General features: G+C 34.8%; 1 protein-coding gene across 3 annotated transcripts in view; it reads left to right on the top strand.

The window, feature by feature from the left end:
- Positions 1-26,115, top strand: part of CSMD3 (CUB and Sushi multiple domains 3) — a 749,348-nt gene that overhangs the window by 658,486 nt on the left and 64,747 nt on the right. For 2 of the 3 annotated variants that reach the window (XM_075024389.1, XM_075024387.1), the window contains 4 exons: positions 5,922-6,107; positions 6,840-7,034; positions 8,771-8,944; positions 24,033-24,206. In XM_075024389.1, coding sequence (XP_074880490.1) covers positions 5,922-6,107; positions 6,840-7,034; positions 8,771-8,944; positions 24,033-24,206 — 729 coding nt within the window. The remainder of the gene's footprint in view (positions 1-5,921; positions 6,108-6,839; positions 7,035-8,770; positions 8,945-24,032; positions 24,207-26,115) is intronic. The other variant, XM_075024388.1, reaches the window with a different exon arrangement.

Here is a 26,115-nt window from a genome sequence, read left to right as displayed (position 1 = left end):
TTGAAAATTATTTAATGTATGTATGTATGGAATACCAGTTAATTATAATTATGCATTTAATGAGGGCTACCTTTGATACATGATATTAACTTTATTCAATTTTTCCAGCAAGTCCTTGTGCGCGGGAAGTGGTTTGTGGCCATGATACGTAGCTGCAGCTCACAACAGCAAACTCTTCAGATTCAGCCTAAAGACACATTATTACTGCAAAACCCCTCAGGATTAAGCAGCTTCCGTACATCAGTCGTACATCTAAGCTTCTCATTGTTTTGCTGAGGTGAAAATTATCCCCCATATCTGGGTGATACAGAAGATTTATGATATGTTCTCTTGTATCAAAAGGTTGAGAACACCATCAGTAATATCCCTCATGTTCTGTCACAGGGGGTATTTACAAGACACAAGGGCTTTGCCATTCCCCCTACTACTGAGCAGTACAGCTTCATCTTAAAGTAGTTCCAACTCTTTTAAATATGAGCTAGTGGTTTTTCGAACTTCATGATATAGAGAATGAGCATTGTTTTAACAACTATTATAATTGTCAGTCAGAATTTACCAACTATTTTGCCAGGTGGTATCAGATGACAACATCACAGTCTTACCTTCTACTTCACATTCTCTATCATTTATAGCATAACTAGAAAAGACATTTTAATCAGTTCTTTCACACATCTGAATGTAGGATTGGCACAGATGACCATTTAACACAGCAAAAAAAAAGTATTAGGCTTTTTTTTTTTTTTTTACATAACAGTGCAAGTTAAAAAAAAAGATATTTGCAATTTCTTTAAAACCAATGTATCTCATTTTAATGTATTTGATTTCTGTCTCCTAAATGAAGATTACCAGTCAAATCACAGTAGTAGTGACTGGCATAATCCTATAGGAAATGAGAAATCTAAGGCCTCAAAATTTATGAATTCTTTAATGATACCTCTACAATCAGCACAGCTACTGGTTTGTGGTGGTTTGGGGTTTTTTAGCAATACTAAGTCCATTTCTTGGCAAACATTTTTTACTGCCTGCAGAATATTTCATGACTGTATTTAAAATAATGCTTTCTCTTTACATTTTTCATTTTGTATCTGTACCATTATTATCATTTCTGAATCCTTTCCTGTAACTAATGAATGCTGGTAGCCTTTTCCACTACAGCTTTTTTTTTCCAAGTTCATGAGTAATGTTAGAGCAATTTTTAATGTTCTCATTCTTATACCTATATGAATAGCAATCTTGACCTCTGAACCTCTTAGATAATACCAGCCATTCTTCATATCACTTGCACTACAGGACTGGCAGAACCTGAAAAATCCAGATACACGCTTTAACCTTAGATGAAACCTTTTTAACATTATTTATAGAACTAAACATATCTTAGTATAAGAGACTCAATGCAGTAGTAAGGAATCAAAAAGAAATGCCTCAAGCCAGACTTCAGCAATTACCTGAAAGCTGTTTCAAAGTTAATGCAAAAGCACCCTTCTTCTGTCATGAAAAGAAGTAAAAGGAAACTGTTTCAAAATCTAATATTGTAGTAGTATAATGGTAACAATAATGCAAATTAATTGCAAACTTCTACTGTTCTAACTTTTAGATATTAACTGTTCTGTTTATATAGACATGCATTAAATAAATCATAATATGAAAGTGTTGTCATCCATGTATCCATCTCAGTTTTAATGATATTAAGTCTCTGATCACAAGTCAATAAAAGAATCCCATGGTTAACTAAATTATGAGGTCTGATTATGGTAAACTTTTGAAAGAATGAATAGGTTTACAATAATCTAACTGAACACAAGAATTAACATGAATTCATATAAACGGTTGAATATTTACAACTGATCGTAGATCTCAGAAGATTCAAAGTATTTTAAAACATTTGTTTATCTCCCTGTTATTTTTTACATTTTATTTTTTTATCATAGGATTACATGATTCTTGGTTCTAATTATGAAATATTTCTCTTGCAAATAAACATTGTCTCACACAGGCCTCATCAGAAATCAATTTTAGGTAGAGATGTTAAGTAAGTAAAGTTTAAAACATAACGCTATATCTAGAAGAATTCTCTCTAGGTCAGTAATCTAAATTGCCTGTAACAACAGACATAAGTGTTCCATAACTGGTGATTGTTATGCAAATTATACTAAAGCAGTAAAAAAAAATAAAAAGAAAGAGAATACCAAGAATACCTGGTTAGGTATGATACCTGATGAGTTACGATTTTCTCAAAATTTAAGCTAAAATGCAATTGTAGTGGTCTGGAACAAATAACTGATGTGTAAAGCATAATGCCTTCTACCTTTACATTTTTTTAGACATGGCTATAAGTTTGAGATAGTCATATTCATATACATTAGAACAATTCATATAGCTATGTATAACATAAATAAGTCTTGTATTTATTCAAAATAGACTTCTGTTTATTTCCAAATGCATGGCTGTATTGGGACAGATGTGAAAACTCAGTAACTTATTAAATGCCAAATAAATAGTTGGCATCCTTTAAAGTGATTTGTAAGGCAGTCTACAGGAAATTCAGTTTTCATAAAATTTCTTAATTCTTTGCAAGTTAAATGTCCAAGCAGTTAAGGTCAGAGGAGTATGTTACTGAATAGTTTCAGTAGTCTCACCTGTGTTTGAAATTCTCCTGGTAAACGTTCTCAGCTCTGGATTGATGTCTGCATTGGTACTCAGATTTTTTTCTCACATCCCAGAGATGTGAAAGGTAGCTACATCTGCTAAGTGTTCTTAAGTGAGGCAGAGCAAATCTAAGGATCAGAGGTCCTTTATAGGGTGAATAGTCTGACTTCTGTTTGGGAAATTATCATCACAGATATTTTTAATAGTGCCTTAACATTTAATGAAGGGTATTTAAGAACTTCATCCTGATACTATAATAATTTCTGAAATTTCAGATAAGTCTTTAGAATGTGCTGGTGGTATTTGACAGCTAATAAAATCAAGGACTTCCAAGGGCCATATGTGTGTATCTTTGGAATTGGAACTGTGTGAACAAAGAATAGATTTTATTGTTTCAGTTGTGATTACAATTGTGTTGTTGGTTTGCAATACTGCAATACTGCCGAAGCTGACATAAAATGACCAAACATTTCTGTGATAGACCTGGTTTGGGGGCACTTTAGATGTTCCATATTTGTCATTTTTTTCCTGTCAAGTTTTCAGATGTTAAAAATACTTTGTCTTGATCTTTTCACATTTTTTCCCTCAACTAAAAAAAAAAAAATACTGTGCAAGTTTCCACATATGTAAAATTCAGCTCATAACGGCTGTAAACTAAAAATGTCATTAACTGATTCCGTGGGAGCTCTGTTGTTTATGTAAAAGGCTGTTATCTTAAAAATTTAAGGTTAAGGGAAGGATATATTTTCCTTGTGCCACAAGATTGATTCTGTTAACATGGATAGTATGACCCAAAATTTATCAAGTCATTAATGGAGATTTTTGAATACTGAAGGAGTAGTTAATCTCAATGGTAGATAGAAAACACCTCAGTCTGTATCTACAAAGTATCGTATATATATTTTGCTGATTGCTAAAAGAGACAGAATTTGCAGTCTGGGAACAAATAGTGCTGTAGCATTTGTTGGTGCTCAGGATGATAAGCAACAGCTGTTCACATGTTACAAGTCATTTGCAGGTGGATATTAGTTTTTATACCCTGCTGAATGCTGGCCTTGATGTAACTGGCAGCGGCCTTAGTTCTGGCAGCTCTATTATGCCTAAAACTTTTTATCATTAACATGTGCTTTTGAGGGAAGAGGTTAGCTTGGCCAGTTACGCAGTAAACAGTGTTATTTGATTATACCTTGGTCATACCAGCTTCTGGTTACCCTCCTCTTTGCATGGATAGGTCTGCCTAATGTTTGCTGCTGCAATCCAAGCTATGGAGGAATTTGAGATATAATAAACACCAACTTGGTCATATGTTTTCATTTTAGTGTCATGGAGGCTATCCTAGTTTCAGCTGGGATAGAGTTAACTGTCTTTCTAGTAGCTGGTACCGTGCTATGTTTTGAGTTCAGTATGCGAAGAATGTTGATAACACTGATGTTTTCAGTTGTTGCTAAGTAGTGTTTAGACTAAAGTCAAGGATTTTTCAGCTTCTCATGCCCAGCCAGCGAGAAAGCTGGAGGGGCACAAGAAGTTGGGAGGGGACACAGCCAGGGCAGCTGACCCAAACTGGCCAACGGGGTATTCCATACCATGTGATGTCCCATCTAGTTTAGGAACTGGGAAGTGGGGGCAGGAATCGCTGCTCGGGGACTGGCTGGGTGTCGGTCAGCTGGTGGTGAGCAATTGCCCTGCGCATCATTTGTACATTCCAATCCTTTTATTATTGCTGTTGTCATTTTATTAGTGTTATCATTATTAGTTTCTTCTTTTCTGTTCCATTAAACCATTCTTATCTCAACCCACGAGTTTTACTTCTTTTCCTGATTTTCTCCCCCATCCCACTGGTTGTGGGGGGGAGTGAGTGAGTGGCTGCGTGGTGCTTAGTTGCTGGCTGGGGTTAAAGCACGACAGAGGCTCAGTTTCTTTCTTTGGTTATATCAGGTGAAATTGTACAGCTTTGTCAGATGTTCAGTAAGAAGTAGAAGAGTGACCTTCTGGTTTAGTTACCTTGTCACTTTTTAGCCCTCTGGGATCATGTCCTCATACCCTCTGGAAGAAGGAATTCAATGACTTTCTTGGGGCCTTCACTGTCTTCTAATCACTGTTTTCTTATTTTCTTCTAAATGTGTGTTTGTCTCTAGTTGCCAGTAGATATTGTGATACCCATGAGGTATATGTTTTTATGGATGCCCAGATGAAGTGATGAGCAAATTAATAATAGTTTTCTGCAATCTTTTCAGTACAGTGTGTCCCTTTTTTTAAAGTTTACATGTCATATGCAGTTTCTTTTTATGGCAATTCAAGCATATTTTAACATTGAACTTATCACCTCTGTTCTGCAAGTTATGATAGCATTAGTGCTTTACCTGTGTCTCAGTTGTGATTATTAGCTTTGGTATAGTGCCACACTGCTGTTATATTGCTTATGAAGCAGACCTGTTTTATATCAGATCAGCTCACAATAGGGGCAAAACCAGATTACTCTTTTTTATCAAGTATTTAAGCATAGTCTGAGAGGCTTAACTTTTCATACCTCTGTGTAGGCAGGATAGGTGGTTTCTTAGGGTTCGAGATTCCACTTCAAAGTAAAGTACTTAAGAGTTAAGAGCCTAAGGCCTTTTTACTTTGGATCTGACCTGCATTAGATGTATGGTGTTAAAATGTGGAAAAGATAGTTTTTATTTTATTCCCAAACCAGACAGAGAATTATTTGGAGCTAGATCTTCTCTTGGTACTTTCTTTCTGCTGAATAGTTAAAAAAAAAAAAAAGTGGCTTACACTTTCATTTGCCAATTTTCAATATTTTCAAAAGGGTATTTTCTTTCTGCTTTGCAGGAGAAAAATTGAATGTTGAAAGTTAATTTTAGTGCTTTGCCAGAGGTCACAAAGTACATCTGATGGAAGAAACCTGAAGTACAAACTAGATTCATAATGTCTCAGACTGGTGCTTTACTCATTCAACCATGCTGACCATATTTTTTCTAGATACTCTCTATTCCCGCTTCTTTGATTCTCTTCTGCATTTTGAATGGATAGCTGCAGAGTTATGAGCTATTGTTCTTATTTTTAACCTCCTCCATCAAAAGACAAAAACTTCCTGAGATTTAATTCCCTAAAATTTTAAGGGAATTTATTTGTAGGCTTAAAACACGTATTAATGAGTTAAAAAGTAATTTTTATGAATTTAAGACTGTTGTTGTTACAATGCATAAACTCTTTGAGGTGAGCAGAAGCTTATGGTTAAGAAGATATAAAATAACTATGTCTTTCTCTTTACTCAGCAATATCTTGTGGAATTCCTAAAGCTCCATTAAATGGTGGGATATTAACTACAGATTACTTAGTTGGCACCCGTGTTACTTATTTTTGCAATGATGGATATAGACTATCAGCCAAGGAACTTACTACTGCAGTCTGCCAGCCGGATGGTACCTGGAGCAATCACAATAAAACACCTCGCTGTGTAGGTAAGTAACTTGTAAAAACTCTCCAGTGAGTAAGAACCTGGCTGTACATTTTGTTTATTTATCCAAGGCACAAATGTTCTCATTACTTAAACTTTCAGCTTCACGTTACTTTAATCTATGAATAATCGCTGGTATTAAATTATTGTGATATACATATTAGAAATATATGCATCTGAGATATATATTGAAACATTTTGTGAGAGCAGAAGAAATACACTAGAGATTATAGAATACATTCAAACTGATAATTAATTTACAGCTAAATCAAAGTTAATAGTTGCAGAGGTTTATGCAAAAGCCACCTCTTCTGTGAGAGCTGCACAGCTCATATACTGTTAAACCCTATTTATTATCCAGAATCACAAAGTCTCCGGTACTCTGGGATACTTGTTTGAAACTGCTGCTTATTATTTATATTCAGTAAATCAATATAATCCTACACCATCTAAACTTGGTGGAACATCACTGAAGAGAAAATGCACGTTCAGTCCCAAAGTGGATACCATCAGTTATAAACGGGGTATGAAAAACCCAGGTGATCATAAGACTGATACAGAAGTGTCAGAGTGTCTGATCCACATTAAGATTTGGGTTATCTCACCCAATGAATTTTAGAAAGGAAAGAAAACATACCCTAGAATATTTTTCAAGGATTTTCCCTTTTTCCCTTTTCTTTTTCTAATTTGCCTGTGCTAAGCCACAAATGACTATGTGTTTTTGTTATTTTCGAAGTTGTTACATGCCCTAGCATCAATTCTTTTACACTGGAACATGGAAGATGGAGAATAGTGAATGGTTCACATTATGAGTATAAAACAAAAGTAGTTTTCAGCTGTGATCCAGGGTATTACGGTTTGGGACCAGCATCTATCGAGTGTCTTGCTAATGGCACCTGGAGTTGGAGGAATGAGCGGCCTTACTGCCAAAGTGAGTACATGTTGTATCTGCGTCTGCTGTACAGACTTCAGATAAAATATTTTATTTGGCTGAACTAGAAATTAACTAATTAAATATTGGAATCAGTTAATTGGAAAAAATGTTTCCTGGCTGGAATTCCTGGGAATCCTAGAGGCTATTATTTACATTAGGTTTAGTGACAAGGAAATATCTGTAAGCACACTTCTGGATTTTAAAGGTCCCTTAATCTATAAAGGTACAAATAAGTAACAGAGAACATTTTCCTATATATTTTTCTAGACCAGGAATGCTGTATAGTCTAGAAAAATGCAAAAACTTTGTATCCTGTCTGCACACTTGATAAATAAAATAATCTCTCCTTCCAGCTGGTTATCGTATAGTGTGCAAGTGCACATCATTCCTACCATTAGCTGGTATCTTGATAACCTGCAGTAGCTACTTTTCAAAAAAATAAGTAATGAATATTCAGATACTTCAAACAAGCTAAATGTGTGGCTACAGTTATGATCCCCTTCGTAACCCCTGTGAAAAGCAGGTTTCATTATGTATTTAAAATTAGGCATCTGTTTTTCAAAACTGTGGGGGTTTGGGTGTACTTTGTAGCCCGAGATTTCTTTCTCTTTGTGAAACACCACATGACATACATTTTGATGGAATGGGATATGACTGTGGTTTTGATGTATGTATCTAAACTGTGTATCTGCATATATGTGTATAAATCCATACATACCTAAAAAGCAGGAAAAAAATGTGTAGATAAGACAGATAACTGTGGGTTAGAATATATTTAGAATTTATAGAGAATATATATGAAACTAATAAAAAAAGGGGCTGAAAAATGCAATTCTGAGGACAGATTAATTATATTGGAAATTAACCTTGAGTTCTTTATAACGTACTGGAAATTTAATTTTTAATTTAGAGGGGTTTTGAAAGTTAATTGCAATATTTCACCTCTGCTAGTGCTAAAAATTTTGTGTATATGTCTGTATCTATCTCTTTCTCTGTGTATATAGATATTTTACATAGTATATGTGTATTTGTAACCCTTTTTTCTTTAAAAGACAAACATTTTCCACTATGTTTTGGGAACTTTTGTTTGCAATATTAGCACTTACTTTTTTTTAGCATAAAGTGCTCTAGCTGCTTTCACCCTTTGATAATCCACCATCTTGCTTCCTAATAATAAAGTTCTTTTTGCTAATTCTTAAAAGAAAATTATTAAATTAAAATAATGATTTTGAATGAAAAGGTGGTTTGAATTTTAGATAAATAGCAAGGAATTCCATGTGCATCATTCACTCATTATAACAACATACTGCGTGAATGCTAGGGCAAGCATTTCATTATGAACTAAAAGATAAAATGACACCTTCCCAAAGAAACATAAACATAATTTTTAAAATGGAAACAATTGCGACATTCCAATATTAAAAAAAAATAATTGATAAACCTAAGGTAATTAAGTAGGAATTAATAATGTTCTGAACGGTGGGGGTTTTTAACTTCACAGAGACAATTTTATTGGTCCTCCCCCGCCTCTTTCTTAAGTATTATTTCTGGGGAAGAGTCTTTGTATGCAGAGTTTTTCATCTATTTTTTCTATGCAGCAAAATACTTCAAGCTGTGAAATTTATTTATCTCATTGACTAGTTCATAAGTGTTAGTGGTTGATAAGTATTATTGTATGTGTGTTTGTGATACTCAGCTGTACATTTCTGTTTTGGTTTGGTTTTGCCATAAAGTTATTTCTTGTGGAGAACTTCCTACACCTCCAAATGGGAATAAGATTGGAACGCAAATCACATACGGATCTACAGCTATATTTACTTGCGACTCAGGATACATGCTAGTTGGCTCTGCAGTGAGGGAATGTCTGTCTTCTGGACTCTGGAGTGGAATTGAGACCAGATGTTTAGGTATGGATACTACTGTCATGGCTTGCCTATTTTCTTTCTCTCTAGCAGGCAAAAGTAAGCAAAGTGAATCAGCTTGTCTCTGTTAGCACAGACGTTGAAGAGCATTCTGCATTTTAAAAACATGTGTGGCTGGGTTGTTTTTCTTATCAAATTATAACTATGGTTACCTTTCCACAGACTGAATCCCTTTTTCAATATCTTCCCAACATGCAAAATCTGTGTCACTGGATTGCTGCATATGTCTCTAAAGTAGACCTATACATAAACAGCAAGACTTCCAGATATGTCAGTTATAAAACATGTCCTCAGTAAAATATCTGCATAGTAGACCTGAACTCAGTGGTTATGTTATAGAATTAATCTGTATGCTTGCAAAAGATTAAGGGGGGGGGGGGGGGGGGAGAAAGAAAGAAAAAAAAGCTTGTTGAAACTTTGACAGGAACACTGCAGTGAGAAAATCACTATCCAGACATTATTTATAGAATTTGACACCCTTCAGTTGTACATGTTTAGGCATCTTCACTTATTTAAGATATTCAGATACCAGTCCCTAAATCATTCATGAATAAAATGAACATGTCATCTTAGTGAAACAATTTGAAGGGCTTCTTTTTAATTCATTATTAGGTGTACCTTGATCTGGGTTATTGTGTTAACTGTAGAGACATTGATTTTAACTCTATATGCAATTAACATTTTAGTTTCAGCTGAAATCAAAGCTATGATAGTATTCTGATTTTAGAATGCAATATGAAAGGCATATTGTACCTTGTCATTTGTGGGGGCACAAGAATATAAAAGAGTATCCATAAACTGAGACTTTCAGAAGAATCTGAACTAAAGTATTCATTAAATATAGGGGTTTGTTGCAATATCTCTTCGTGCAGATTGCCATTTACCTTTTTAGAACACTCTCCATCACAAATAATTTTCCTTCTGTAATGCAGCATTATTTGGTGCAAATCTTCACTTAAGCTTAATTTAAATGACTCATGAATGAGCAAAAGTGTTGCTTATCAAGCTACAGTTCTGAAGCTGGAATGTTTCCTGACTTATAGCTGATGGGAACAGACAGACTTTGTTTATGTTTCACTTTTACAATGAAAACCACTTAGCAGAGCGGGGCGAAAAGAAAAGATCTTAATGTTTGACTTTCTTTATCTTCTAAGTAAGTTAGCAGAAATGGTAAGACAGACGGTTTTAAATCTAAAAGTTTTGGGGCAGCATAGTAGGTGTGTAATCAAAATGTTCTGACTTTTTTTTTTTTTTTTTTCATTTTTACTGGTTTATCTGCAAAGGTTACAACTATTTAAGTTTGGAGAAATGTAAAAATTTTCATCAGAGAAATATTAATCTAAAACCAGCCAAATTGTCTGCTATTTGTGAATAGCACAGCACCTTGGAAAAATACTTGCATTTAAAAATTTTGCCAGAATAACTTTATGCTGAGTGAAGGTCAATACAGAATGAATTGAACTTATTCTACATTTGCCTGTAGAAACAAAAATGTAATATAAGCTTAATAATAGTAATAGGTTGCATAATCTTTACTTGCAACTTAAAAGAAGACCCTGAAGTCATCAATTTTCAGATAAAACAAAACTTTTTTTACTTGTCAGAAGAGATTTGTTATTATTAATTTCATATACTATAATGTCCAGTAACAATAAACAGTAAGAAAATGTGTTAAAACACTTACATGACTAGAGGAGGAAACAGTAATCTGAAAGATACCTTTTGTATCAGACTAATAGGACTACAGTAGATTTTCAAATGTATGTCTTCAAAGCTTTAATGATGGCAAATTGTTGACGAGAGCATGAATACAAGTTTTACTTAAAGAAATACAATGTAGTATACATCATATATAGCATACAAAAAAGCATGCATAGCTTGTTGAAAAAAAAAAAAGCTATTGACAGAGCAAATTTATAAAAGGGAGAGAGTAATGACTACAATAACTGCTCTTGCAGCAACACTGCCTGCTGCGCTACAGCACTGTGCAGGAATGAGCTTTCTGGAAAGACTCAGACTAACTCAGTTCAGTTCTTATTTCTTCAACAAGCAATTTGAGACTTAAGATAGAGGGATGGGTTCAGCTAATGACAAATCAGAAGTCAGAAATTTGTTTAAGAAATTTGAGAAAGAAAATGTTGTCAGAAGGTGGAGGGAGCAGAGTAAATGAAAGAAATGGTAGTGTGGGAGAAAGGAGATAAAATACAGCAGGAAGATCTACAGAGCAGGTATTGTAATCATCCGAGAAATACGTTTTTGTGCAACTTACGAATAAAAGCTAGTGTTTGTTTTCAATCACTGAAAAATAATAAGAAAAAAATTTTATGTCACTTTCTACTTCTAAAGCTTTTCTGCTCACAGCTGTAAACCTTTCTTATCATTTATCTTAGAGCCTTGATGAAAAATTTTGCTATGCTTGGACTCAAGTGGCTACCAGTGTATTTCTATTTTAAACACTGAAGATGCCCTTAAGTGTACCCTTAGATGACATTAATGAAATCCTACAGGATAAAATAATATCCTTTTCCAAGCATTTTGTTTAAAAATACAAGTTATTTTTTCCAAAGTGCTACTCAAATTGTTTTGTTTAATCATTGTGTTAGACAACTTCATTTGCATTCTCGTTATGTGTAATTTGAAAAATTTATGAAAGGCACAATAAATAAGAATATAAGTATCAGCAACGGAACCTAAAACTAGTTACTGTTGAACCTAATTAGATATAGAAGAGAACAAGAACATAGGTAAGCTTTAAATCACCAAAAATATTGACTAAAATCCAAATTGTATTACAACACAAATAAAATTCCATGACATTGTGGACAGTAGTGCATGATTTTAATGACAGCCATAGTAGTGTCAGAATATGTTGATAGCTGTCACAGCCTTTTTTTGTCTTTCTTTTTTCCATTCCTGCTTCTTTTATTAAAAGGAGAAGGACAGTACTTTATGGGTATTGAATCTCAGGAGACAGTAAATGGCAAAGAGAATTAGAACATTTAACACAACTGCCCTCCTTTCTGAACCTCACTTTTTCTTTTTTTTTTCAGACTACCTAAATAATGATGTAGTACTGTGTGAGTTATCATATTAATGTAGTGATCTTGGTTTGATCGTTCATTGAATGTAGTGGGAAATTGAGTTCTGGATCAGTATTCTTGTTCTCCATAGCTGGTGAGAAGAAATAATGCTCAAATTGAAAAAAAACAACCACAAAACCAACAGAGAGCTCTTGAAGTAATTCTGTTGGGAAGACTTAAAAACAGAGAAATGTTTCGCAAGATTTTGTGGTGAAAAAGTATGAAAAAAATCACTTCAGTCTTTCAAAATAATGGTCAAAGACAAAAAACATGACTGTTTTGTCTCCAAGGTTACAGACTGTCTCTCATAATTTCTAGTACTTGATCTTTTCCTATACTGAAAACATTAAATCAGTTTCTGGGGGAAAGTCTATGTAATAAATCCTGGAGAAACATTCAGAAACATAGAATAGATTTCTACTGAATATCCTATTCATAAAAGAGACTGAAAAATCTGTGTATTTTGTTAAACACTTTCCTCAGTGAAAAATATTTAAATACTTGATGAAGAATTAAGTTGTTCTGTTTATGTTTATACAAAAACTTAGCTTATTTACATTATTTTATTTATTACATTAATTTTATTTGCTTTAATTTACTGAAATGAGTAATGATAATTAAAACATATATTTTCATGACTATAAAAAAGTTTTGAGGGTTTATTTATTTATTTATTTTAATGCCTGTAATGAGCTATTTATTAAACTGAGCATTCCCCAGGGCGGAAATAAATAGGGTCTACTTGTTAACTTCATATTACTTTCAGATTTTTTTAACTGATATTTGAATGATGAATAGAATTTCCCAACATTTCCTAAGGTTTCTCTAACACTGGATTTTCTTCCATTGCTTAATTAGCACTATCTTCAGACTTTTTATTAACTCTAAGGAGAAGCACTGTCAGAAGATCATTACTTTTACAACATCCTGATTTCAGGATCAGGACTTTTTTGTTTGGCTAATGTAGCTTGGCAGGAGGAAATACATAGACATTTCCAGAAAACAGCACAATTTTTAAAGTGACTGTGGATAGAAGTTGATATGGTGGAGATGAGTATGTGCTGAAATGAATTTTCCTGAGGTCGTTTGTTGGCTTTTAAAATGTTTCCTGTATTATTTTGGTTACCATGTCAGAAAACTTAGTTTAAAAAAAAAAACAAAGTAAAGCTAAGAAACAAAAATATAGCATGCTTTGAGAAGCCTTTCTGTTGGATCCAATTATTCTTATACGTAAAAGCAGCAGCTGTTTTCTTAGATTATTCCAAAGCATTCTGATTTCTTTCTAGGGACCATGGCTCACTGTTAATGTGATGTACAAAGTTTCATACTTCTCTTTAGGGGATATCTAGTTTTACTGAGTTTCTCTCAGTTGTGTTAGTTGCATGACTGAAAGTAATTTAGTAGATGCTTAGACATCACATCAATGAAAACCATGTGAAAACTGAGAAGAAATACTATTTTCAACCAATTTTCAGACTCATTAGAGGAAAGACATCTTATGCAAACTTTTTTTGTTGATTGGTGAGCTTACTCCAGCTTTTCACATTTTTTAAGTTGTGAGTCCATCCTCTTCAACTCAGCCGGAATACACTTAACCCTCATTTCTTAATTCTTTCTTCTTTCTCAATTCCTTCTGACATTTAAACATACTGATAAAACAGATCTGTTGATACTCTCTCCCTCATTTACAAATTTCATTGCTGTAATTTCCTACATATGTCCTAGGAAGAATCAGCAACTGCTGGAATGATAGGTGTGTTCAGTTCTGCAAGTTAGTATTAAATCTGAAATCAAGATAAACAATGAAATATGATTAAAATTTTTAAAGGTCTATAAGATCTCGTATTTTGTTGTTAATCTTGACATTATTAAATAATGTTATATTTAGTTCACTTAGAGAACTGAACACACCTTTATAAAATGTTAAGTATCAATATGAATTAAAATGCAGAAATGAAGAGTGGAGTTTACTTGATCAATAAGACATATGGAGGTGTGTTTCCAATACATGACTAATACTAGAGAAGTTTTCAATAAAGCCAGACAGGTAGCAGAAAAAAGCTAATTGGGTTAGAGTGAGCATTAAATATCAGCATTTGTTGATACTTGCCATACAATAGTATCAGGAATACCTTTCATCTCTTCTCCTAAGAGAAATAGTAAACCTCACATACTGTGTCTTTGCAGTAACAAATAATCCAGCAGAAAGGAGCAGATCATAAGACAAATAATTGGTTCTGAATTCTCTATATCTGCATTACATATGGTTCAGAGAATTTTCCCTGGACAATATCTGGTCTAGTGCTCTGGGCTAAATGTCATCATTACTCATATGGTTCTAAGTTGTCAAAAGGACCTGTCAATGATTTTGACCCTTTTGTCTCCAAAAGGAGATAGAACACTTGTTTTGTGCACCACAAGTTGAGCTTCTCAATGTGCTTCCTCTGAAAGGAAGCTGATTTGTTCGTAGCAAAACCACTCAGCACATTTAAGAGTTACAAGGAGGATCTGAACCAAAATGCTAATGTAGACACAACCTGTGACTTGTTAGCTGAGGAATTTTTCCCCCAGTTTTACTCAACTTTCTCTTCCTTTTTTTCATACAAAGTACCAATTCCAAACACTAATGAGTCATTGGTGACAGCCTGCTACTCACAAAGAAGATATGATGATATGAGAAAACAGTTATCCAACAGTTCTGTACAGAGCAATGCTGTCAATGGGGTAAAAAGAGTAGCAGACATACCAGCTGGGGCAGGGCAACCATGTAAGCTCACACTGAAGAATATGCAGTGCATGAATCAATCACTGCTGTGGAGAGGTGTGTGGGACAGGTAAGGATCTGCCATTTAGCACCTCCAGTCAATTCATAACTGAAAGATAATGTGATAAGGGATGAAAAGTTTTTTTGATAAAACCAGTTTATAAGATGTGTACACATTAGTGAATGAAAGCACCTGTGGGGAGGTTAGGTAATCAAATTAGTAAGTATGAAAAGATATTAAATTTATGTATGCCATGGATCAATTAAATCAGGAACTGAAATATATACATATTCACTTTATATGCAATTTATGTATTTGGAAGAGCAAGGTAGAACAGTAGAGCTGTAAAGTTATCTTTCAACTCTTTTATTTGAGAGAAATATATGCATACTCAGGAGTGAGTGTACCTTTAAACTTCTATCAGGTAAGGACAAAGGAACCTTTATTTTTTCGCAATCAGCTTTCAGTCACTGAAAGGTTTCTGTGGCTATGTATTCTTTGAAGTGTAGACTTTCTGCCACTATTTTCATCCTTAAAACTTTTGGAAAAACATACAAGCAACTAACTTCTTCCTCTTCACTGTTTTTAAACATCTTTTTTCTTCAATACTACTGCATAATAACAACTAGACTTTCAGATGAGGTATATGATGTTTCATCTTTTAAGAATTATTCAGCCATTTCAAGGAATTCAGCAGAGAACATCTCTCTGTGGGCCATGGATTAAAAAAGATTTGAAAGAACATTACCATTCATCTTGAACAGTTTTAGTACAGCTTGAACAGCTGGCAAGGTGAGGATCTTCTGAAACTAGCAGGATAAAGACCCGAACTCTCTTTTGTCCAGGGCTGTGCCAGTGTCATTTCAATACTGTGATTTTCTACAGAAGATGTTGTTTGTGAACAGGAGGATGTAAAAAAAAATACATCCTTATAAGAAATGCAAGCCCTGTAGAGAAAAAAGAAATTCCAGCAAATAATTCTTCCCTCCTCAGCTAATGTCATCTTGACAGGTTAATTAACTAATGTTGAATAATAACCTAAATCTTTTTTCAATAATATATTGATATGTAGATTTCTTCCACTGTTATGCTCATGTGTGACATTACTGACAGCTAAAATAAGCATAGCTATGTTTTTGCCATTTAATGTAAAGATTCTGTATTCATTTATTCCTACTCTTGCATCTCAGAGAGTAAGCTGCAGAAAAGAAACCTCATTTGCAGCTGAGGTTGCAAAGGTTTTGATGCTGTTATTATGCTCATTCTTTGTTGCTAGAGCTGGATTTCTTGTCAAGTTAAGCAATTTATTTGGTACTCACACATTATTAATATCCTTCATTCCTACTTTTTGACTAATTTTTTTTCTTAATAATATTTCATGTACTTATTCTTCTCAAGCTTTGCTAGATTGGAAATTGAGAATGTTATATTGCTTATTTCCTCCCTCAAATCTGCTACTCAGTAAAACCTTCACATTTAATCTCTTTCTTTGTAGCATTCACTCATAGCCTTTACAAAAGTGACCTCCTTTGATTGAGTATTACAAATTACAGGTTATGTTAAGACTTAGGGGGCCTCAACTGGATTCTTAAAACTGCTGTATATGTCTTTTACTTCTGTATCATAGAAAAGATGGAACTACACCCAGTCTTACAATACACTGACAAGGAACAAGGCTATCCTGAAAACAGTCTAGAATAGCCTAGTCTAAAATAGTCTAGAATCCTAACCTAGTGTGAAGTCAACTATTTACTACTAGGGTGTTAGAATATTTTGGTTGAATGGAGATTTTGCTTAACATTTGCTAATTTTATTTCAGATTTTCTTCTATCCGTAACCCAATTCTTAATGCAGTACAGTAAATGTTCTATTTGTTATGTGTTTGTATTTGGCAATGTACCATGCAAGGGTGTATTTTTTTTTTCTCTCATTCATTCTGATAAATGCAGATCAGAAGTACAACATTGATCTTAACTGCTTGAACCACTTCCTCTGTCCTGTATTTCCCGCAAATTTTATATGATTGTTTTTCATTTTTTGTTTTCAATGGCCTTGCAGGGTGACTACAACAGTTTTATATTTGCTTATAATTGGTCTTAGAATCAGAATATTACTTTGGGGTTAAAAAAATTATATTCCATTAGATAATAATGGTGCTATAAAGTCTTTTATCCATGATAAGTAAATATTCAATGACTTACTGGCTGTTTAAATAGGAGTGTAAATTGATAATAGAATCAGTATTTCTTAAATACTCTCTCATCTATTTGCAAAATAAATTTCCTGGCAAACAAGAAAAATAAAAAAAACAGGAGACATCATTGTTGCTCAGTGTTTGAACTTTGTTTCCCAGCATTACTCCTAGTTTTTTCTCAGTAGTCCTTTCCTTTGTACTTCCTTGTCTTTTTGCATCTGTTTTCAGTTTTCTGCCATAGTATTTCTGGCAGATTTTGTTCATATTTACAGAGAGCTCTCTCAAAATGATACCCAGTTTGCAGTATTTGCATTCAGTCCCCAGTGAAAACACTCCACCCGCAGAGCTTAGCTCCTGAGCAGTTTTGTATCTGGATTGCATTTACGAGGAATAATTTAGCTGTCTCATTGCAAAAGACAGTTAGTCACACCTTATGGTTATATTGAATGAAGGCTAGTTATTACAACAATCATCTTTATCATTTTATTCAGTTTGATTACACCAAAGTTCACTACTAAAATGTTCCTCTTCCATAATGTTTCAGTTGGGGTAAGCATGACATATTTCTCAAATGAGAACAGATTTAAAATTATGTCCCTTTATGGCTTTGCACTATTTTTTGTAGTAGTGAAATGATATGTTACTCCTTGTTTACAACAGTGTGACAAAATTGGCATCAATTACATGGTAGATGATATATATGTAATACAAGCAAGTGGAAAAATGTTTTCGACGTACAGCTGTGAGATGAAATGAAGGAATAGAGTTGATCTTTGATGCCATTGCACAATAAGTATGTCTCATTCAGAAACAACGGCAGTTTCTCAGAAAACTATAGAAAACTATATATGTGCAGTATTTGTTTTTCTCAGACTACCAAAGAATCAGCAGTAATCTGAAAGCTTTGAAAACTTTCCCAATTAAAAAACCCTTCAAAAACCCCAAACTCACTATTTTTACATATATACCTATATATAGAGATGCAGACACATAACACACAAAGAAAAGCATCAAAGGCTACTGAATGGCACTTCAGAAATTCATTTCAGAATGTTAATAAGGGGAAATAAAGACCTTTATTTGTCACAAATCCCTTAAAATAAGAGTATAACTGGAAGTCCTGAAAAACAATTAACAGCAGAATTGATCATAAAAACTACTGGGATATGTGGTAATGAATATGAGCATATCCTTAATGTATAATGAACATTTTGGAATTCTTTTCTACACAGGTGTCTTAAGAGAAAAATGACAAAAGGGAAGAATTCTACTAATAGTCATGAGAAAAATAAAAAAACACCCTGCTTTTAGAATAAATACAACAAAGCCAGAATAGAATGGAAGACAAATTAAGCAATAATTACTCTTCCAGATATGGGTGTGGATGTTGGTGGGGTTTTTTGTTGGTTTGGGGGGGGGGGTTTCCTTCCTCTACTTTTTTCCTCGGTATTGGAGGAGTAGTGATAGCAACTATTATAAGTGAAAGGTCTTTATTTCCTCTGACGGAGACCAGCTCTGTGGATGTCTGAAATAGATTAAATTGGGAAAATAAAGCAAACAAAGAAAAAAACTTCTGGAAAATAGTAATAAGTCTCTGACTTTATGGCAACTTAGGGAGTTTATTCAGCTGCATAAATTATGGAAATTTCAGTAATGTTCTCAAAGGTTCTCTTAACAGGAACTACGTATACCATTATATACACTTTCAGTAGCAAACATACTGAACTGCTTATCACACGGACCTACATGACAGATGGTATTTTGAAAATGAAACAAATAGGGCTGAACCCATTGGTTTGTTTCGGGGGTTTTGTTGTTGTTGTTTGGGGGGGGGGGGGGTGTCTTTTGAATTTTTTTTATGTGTCTCAGTCAGATAAAGCTTCCCCTGGGAAGAAGAGTGAAAACTGGAGACAAATCCTGCAAATCCCAAATGGTTTTTGTTTGTTTTTAAAACTGAGATGAAAAATGTGTCACAAGTCTGACATATCCTGTTTTTAAGTGATATTTAATTCCTTTACACTGTCACAATAAGTTGATTTAGAAATCTGTTGATAGAACTACAGTTTTATAATAGTTTTCATACATTGAGATTTCTTTATTTTTCAGTTTAGAAACCTTACACAGGGGTAGAATTAGGCTCCAGTATTTAAAAAATATACACTTCTTTACTAGTTCACAATTAGTCTTCAATATAGTTAGTGCTCCAAAGATGTAACTGTTATACAGTGGGAGGAAATAATCAATGCAGAGGGATTTGAAATAATAGAATCATAGAACAGCCTAAGTTGGAAGGGACCTTGAAAGATCATCTGGTCCAACCTTTGATGGGAAAGGGAGCTGAGATGGGATTATCTAGTACCCTGTCCAGTCACATCTTGAAAACTTCCAGTGATAGGGACTCCATCACATCCCTGGGGAAGCTGTTCCAGTGAATGTTTGTTCTTACTGTAAAAAAAATTCTTTCTTATGTCGAGATGAATCCTCTCCCAGTGCAACTTGTACCCATTGACCCTTGTCTTCTCCATGTGACTCCTTGTGAAGAGAGAGCCTCTTTGTAGCTGCCCTTTAAGTACTGGAATACTATGATGAGATCGCCTCTGAGCCTTCTCTTCTTCAGGAACTAACACCTTCAGCCTTTCTTCATAGGGCAGGTTCTCTAGCCCTTTGATTATCTTCATAGCCCTCCTTTGGACCCTTTCCAGTCTGTCCGCATCTTTCTTCAGTGGTGGCGACAAGAATGGACACAGTACTCCAGGTGCAGCCTGACAAGCATTGAGTAGATTGGGATGATTCCATCTCTATCTCTGCTAGTAATGTTCCTGCAGATGCAGCCCAGGATCCAATTTGCCTTTGTTGCTGCAGCATCACCCTGCTGACTCATGTTCAGCTTGCTGTCCACCAGAACTCCCAGGTCCCTTTCAGCAAAGCAGATCCTAGCCTGTACTGGTCTCTTTGGGTATTCCTTCCGTCCTTGCACTTGTCTTTGTTAAACTTCATACAGTTCTTGCCAGCCCGCTCTTCCAGCCTGTCCAGGTTTCTCTGTAAGATGGCTCTCCCTTCCAGTGTGTTCACCTCACCACCCTGTCTGGTGCCGTCAGCAAACTTGGTGAGGGTACTTTCTAACCTATCATCCAGATAATTTATGAAGATGTTGAACAGCCTGAGGCCCCATATCGATCCCTGGGGAATCCCACTTGTGACAGGCTGCCAGCCTGGGTAAAAACGGTTGATCACCCTCTGAGTGTGGCCTGTTAGCCAATTCCCTACCCATCTCACTGTCCACCCACTGTCCAATCTGTACCTTGCCAGTTTGTTCAGAAGGCAGCTGTGGAACACAGTGTCAAATGCTTTACTGAAATCCAAGTAAACAACATCCACTGCTCTCCCCTTGTCAACAGAAGATGCCAAAGAAAGTCAAAAGAAAAGAAGAAAGAAAAAAAGAAACTGAAAAGTCAAAAGAAGTCAAAACTTGGGTCTGAGAGGTTAATGACAACAAGAGGAAATAGGCTGAGAGGATGGGTATTTTAAGTGATTTTAAATTTTCTCAAGCTAAACAGAGACATTAATGCAAGACTTACAGGTGATTTACAATGAATTTTTCACATGTTGCAGTTGTGTGTTTTTTGTAATGTCCACGCATAGTTGCAGAAACTGCAGTGTGATCTTAGTTACCTGATGTGTTGAATTCAATTTTGTTCCCTATGCACAAGAAACAGAGCTTGACCTTTCTGGTGATGGATTCTGCTTCCACTCTGCTACCATAAAGCAACACTAAAATCTTAATTAAGAACCAGGCCAAATATTGTAATTAAATGCAATTAGAAAATTGTTTCCTTGAACATGGTCTGAATCACTGCAAACTGTCTGACTGCACTTCTGATAGAAACTGATCTTTTCCAGCTCAGTTTTTACTCCTTATCCGGTTAGTGCTGTTTATCATCACAAATGTGATAGGATGGGGAAATTGGGCCCTTTATGGCATGTTCAAGAAAGTCTACTACATACTGAATAGATTATGACTTTCCTGGAGATTCAAGAAGTACTCTGACAAAAATTTTATAAACATGTGTTATGCCATCTTATCCCAGAAGACATAAAACAAATTTCAGGTATGCCTGGTGTCGCGTCCCAAAGTTGGAGCAACTCAGGTTCATGGATTTCCTTTGTCAGAATTAATGTGAAACGACACCAGGGGAGTTCAAACAACAATCAACATCTATTCAACCTAGCTAACTTTGTCCAAGTACACATGAACTTATTAATATGAACCTTGCAACATGTCATTAAGCCACTGTTTGAGAAGAGGAGGGAAGTATAGAAAAATGAAGTGGAAAAAGGAACATGAAACTGTGTCAGAAGGAGAGCCCTCCCATTGAGTCACGAGGTTCAGAGCAGACCCCCTTGCTTTCTGGACTCCTTCTCAAAAAGGAGCTCAGGGGTGGCTAGATCGACTCCTAGTCTCAGACTTGGTCAACGGTTTATGTTAAAAGGATGAGGTGTAGGGACTGTGGAAAAGAGAGCAGGAAAAAAGGGAGAGAGAGAATGAGAGAAAGAAAGAAAGAAAGAGAGAAGAGAAGGGTTTCACCAGTCCTGGGTCCAGCGTTGGTCCAGCCAGTGTAGAGATCCAGTTCCGGAGGGTGCGCTCTGAGGACTCATTCTCTCTTCTTTTATAGTGTGTTGGTTGATGATCTCAACATGCCCAGTTCCCACACCTGGGGTTCACTGGAATCGGTCAGTGAGCTTTGGCGCGGGGGGTTCATTGTGGAGTTGCCTCTCTTTTCCTGCTGGCATGACCGCTTAAGAGAGAAGCACAGTCACAACTTCTGTGGGGCCTTCTTCCTGCAGGAAGGCATAAATTGTGTTCCTTCTCCTGGTCACTTAAGATAAGGAATTGGGGCTTTGGAGAAGTGCATTCCCACCCTCCGTGGGGCCCTCTCCTCTGGCCACATTGTCCTGTTCACAAAACTCCAGCATTTTTACAGAGGCCATTTTCTCCAGCAAAGCTCTTTAACGGATGTTTGAGACATTGAATTTGTCAGACTGTCACACCTGGTCCTTATGTAACACTGAGGAAAATGGGGAGGGGACAAACAGTACCCTTGAACAGTACCAGATTTGGACTCCTGTTCCTTATACAGAAGTCAAATTGCACTCATCAATTTAATCTGTGTGAAGGTTCACATACTACCTATATTGTAATTACTGACAGTTTAATCATGATTCATATGATGAAATTCTATACAAGGCTTAAGTTGCCAGCTGCAAGTTATAAGAAAATCTCAGATTTGAAAATTTTTTTTATAAGAACTTTCTAGCCCTGAAAGAATGAGACAAAATGCTGAAAAATACATCAGAGTATTATGAACACTTAAGAGTTCAAAGGAAAAAACCATCCAAACTATATTGCTTCTAAATGTCTTTTCTTATTAGCAACCCTATGTTTTTGGGGTTTGTTTGTGGGCAGTTTTTTTGAGGAGAAGTAGAGGAGAAAAAGAGAGCAGAGGAGTTTGGGTGTCTGGTAATATTTTTCACTAAAGTATTAACTGAAACTGCTCGTTTTTCTTTCTTCCCTTACTTGTTTTTGCAGTGAGTTCTCTGCCATGTGTCACAGTCTCCAGGAGGTCAACCATTCTCAGACGATTTTCCATTACCACATTATTTGCTGAATCACAGTGCCCATTTTCCAGAGTTCATTAAGAAACATAGTAACAAATGATATGGTTCATGCTTTTTCCCAGCTTTTTTCTAGATGCAGTGTCTGTTTGTGACTTTCAAAAAAATATTTCTTATATTTTGAGAATACAGGATAGAAGATTAGTCCAAGTCATAGAAAGGTTTTTTTGGTTGCAGGACATTTGGATGTAGTTGCACTGACTGTCTTTAACCCAAACATGGTAATCTCTTTGGGGTTCCTCTGGTATCAATAGGAGAGAAAGAATGAAAGACAATCCAGAGAGTCAGATTCCAGCAATAAGTTCTCCAACTTAATTTGTTTCCATTGTAAGAAGGCTATATTTATAACATCCACATGGGTTGATATTTATAATGGATTAGTGTCCTGGTTTCAGCTGGGAGTTAACTGTCTTCCTAGTAGCTGGTGCAGTGCTATGTTTTGAGTTCAGTATGTGAAGAATGTTGATAACACACTGATGTTTTCAGTTGTTGCTCAGTAGTGTTTAGACTATAGTCAAGGATTTTTCAGCTTCTCATGCCCAGCCAGGGCACCTGACCCAAACTGGCCAACAGTGTATTCCATACCATGTGACGTCCCATCTAGTTTAGGAACTGGGAAGGGGGGGGCAGGGTTTCGCCGCTCAGGGACTGGCTGGGTGTCGGTTGGCGGGTGGTGAGCAATTGCCCTGCGCATCATTTGTACATTTCAATCCTTTTATTACTACTGCTGTCATTTTATTAGTGTTATCATTATCATTATTAGTTTCTTCTTTTCTGATCTATTAAACCGTTCTTATCTCAACCCAGGAGTTTTACTTCTTTTCCTGATTTTCTCCCCCATCCCACTGGGTGTGAGGGGGAGTGAGTGAGCGGCTGCGTGGTGCTTAGTTGCTGGCTGGGGTTAAACCACAACAATTAGTATTTATAATATATTATTTTTATTTGTATTTTTATGGATTTTTAATATTTATTTAAATGTATAATAGTGTAATGTTAACTTTATTAAATTTAATCTTGACCAGAATAAAACTAAGGGAAATAATATAGAATTTTACAGTTTTTAATAAAAAGTAATTACTCATATTTTTAAAAAATAAATTTGATAGCATGTATGATATTTAATATCTTTGCTACATTTTTTGTAATTTTTTAAAGGTGTACAGTCCTACCTATACAAATGCAATACTGCAGTTTTCCCCAAGTTAATAAAAACAAACCTTTGAATGAAGTCAATAAAAAAAAATGAAAGATGTTCAGCTTTTTTTTTTTTTAATTGAGGAGGTATATTTAAAATTTGTCTGGCATATTTACTGGTTTTTTTGTTTTTTTTGTTTTTTTTTAATTTACGTTGAAAAATCTAGCTGGTCACTGTGGTATTCCAGATCTTATAGTCAATGGCCAAGTAATCGGAGAAAATTATGGATATAGAGACACAGTTGTATACCAGTGCAGTCCTGGTTTTCGCTTGATTGGTTCTTCTGTACGAATATGTCAACAGGATCACAACTGGTCTGGTCAGCTTCCATCCTGTGTCCGTAAGTAAGCATGGCAACACATACTGATTTATGTCACAGGAATGTCTATGTCAGACAAGATAAGGAGTGACTTTGCAACTTACTATTCATTTTTCAAGAAAAAAGATTTAAAGCAGTATGTGACCACCTAAAATCTGTGATTCATCTATCAGATGAAGTTTAATGTTGTCACTTAAAATTTCCATTGTGTCTTTTGTCTACTAAATACCTGTCATTTATATATGAATATCAAACTTCTTCAAAAAATGATGGGACTTAGGCACCCAAGTACTCAAATTTGAAAATAGCTTTTTATGTCCCTTAGTGGCTTTTGGAAATATTTAATGTACATTTACTTTGATTGTGATAGTTAAATAAGTAGATACTCTTGAATTACACTGTCAGCACTGATGATTATAATGTTTGCTTCAACAAACTTTTTTTTTTCTCTTCTCACAGAGATAGTTATTTTGTTTTCTGGTTTGAGTTTTGGCTCTTTTAGCATGAATTTTGTATTTTGTTGATGAGGCTTCTTTTGTTTCATAAGTGTGTCAACATATTGCATGAAATACAATCAGGTAATAACAGAAAATGCTGTATTCCATTTAGGAAAACCTGAGAGTTCTCAAAGGATTCTCTAGGAAATTATACCTATGTTTCAATAATTCAGGTTCAGTAATATCAGTGTATTGAAAATGTATTAGTCTAGCTCCTAATATTCTATTTTTATAGCTACATTTGTGTAGCAGAAACTATCTCAATGATGAATCATAATAGACAACATTAATTCATTACCTTTACTGCTCACTATTTACTTTGTTTTACATAGAACTAGATATACATAACACTACTATAATTGTATTTCTTAATTTTGTTTCCACTTTATGATATAGTAATAGGTCATTACTTCTTTATATTACATTTCAGACCAGCACACTTCTTTATAGGTAACTGTTAAGGCAATAAAATTAGACACTGTTAATAAAAAATTTCTAAATTAAAATGTTAATATCCTTGTTAGAACTGAAAAAAAATTTGGTTTGGATGTGCTAACAGCAGAGAAAATGGACATATTTTCTTCCTCTGATCAAATGGAAGCTGCTTGTTTGAATACAGGTGGATGCACAATACAGCACTTCAGAAAAGGACACAAGACTTAGGAAAAAGCTTAGACTTGCAAAAGGCTGCTGTAAACAGCAGCTGCCTCTAATTTTGGATAGATACTTAGGAACAGCTCCACTTCAGATCGAAGGTTCAAATGAAGTGTAGAAAAGTAACCTCACATTTCTTCATTTATTTAAATTTAGATGTTGTTATTGAAATTTTGAGATGTGTTTAAATTTAATGATTCTGACCTTTTCACTTTTGGATTTGCCATTGGTCTTGCTTATACAGTCGGCAGATGTATTGCTGCTGTATATGCATGGGTATTATTCAAAATTTTATGCAAATTTCATACTTCTGTTTTCACAAGAATAATTTTTATTATTATTATATGTTCATTAAAAAACATCTTTATGGGCTGAATGCATATCTTTGCCTGACAGTTTTACAAATATTAACAGTTTAGTGTATGATTCCAATTACTTTTTTGGGGAAAAAATGCAATTCCTTATATAAAAGTTTCTGATACCTGTAACATAAAGATAACATTTAATTAAAATGACTTACTGATATTAGTAGAACACACAGAATTCAATTTAACTTCATTCATAGAATATACTGTGACTTGTCTGTATGCTAGCTCTTACGGACCATTTTCACTTTTTTGCTGTTGCTAAAAATTGTATTTTATTAAAATTATAGGAATGGGTTTCTTTTAGAGTTAGCATGATAAGTCTATTTTACACGGAGAAAAAGAACATGTATTTGTCAGACTTAATAAAATTAATTTAGAAAAATAGTTTAGAAGTTTCTAAAGTGATAAGAA

This window comes from Buteo buteo, chromosome 3 (assembly GCF_964188355.1).
Source record: "Buteo buteo chromosome 3, bButBut1.hap1.1, whole genome shotgun sequence".
NCBI classification, from domain to species: domain Eukaryota; kingdom Metazoa; phylum Chordata; class Aves; order Accipitriformes; family Accipitridae; genus Buteo; species Buteo buteo.
Note: the sequence above shows the minus strand (reverse complement) of the source record. Positions and strands in the feature narration are given on the sequence as shown.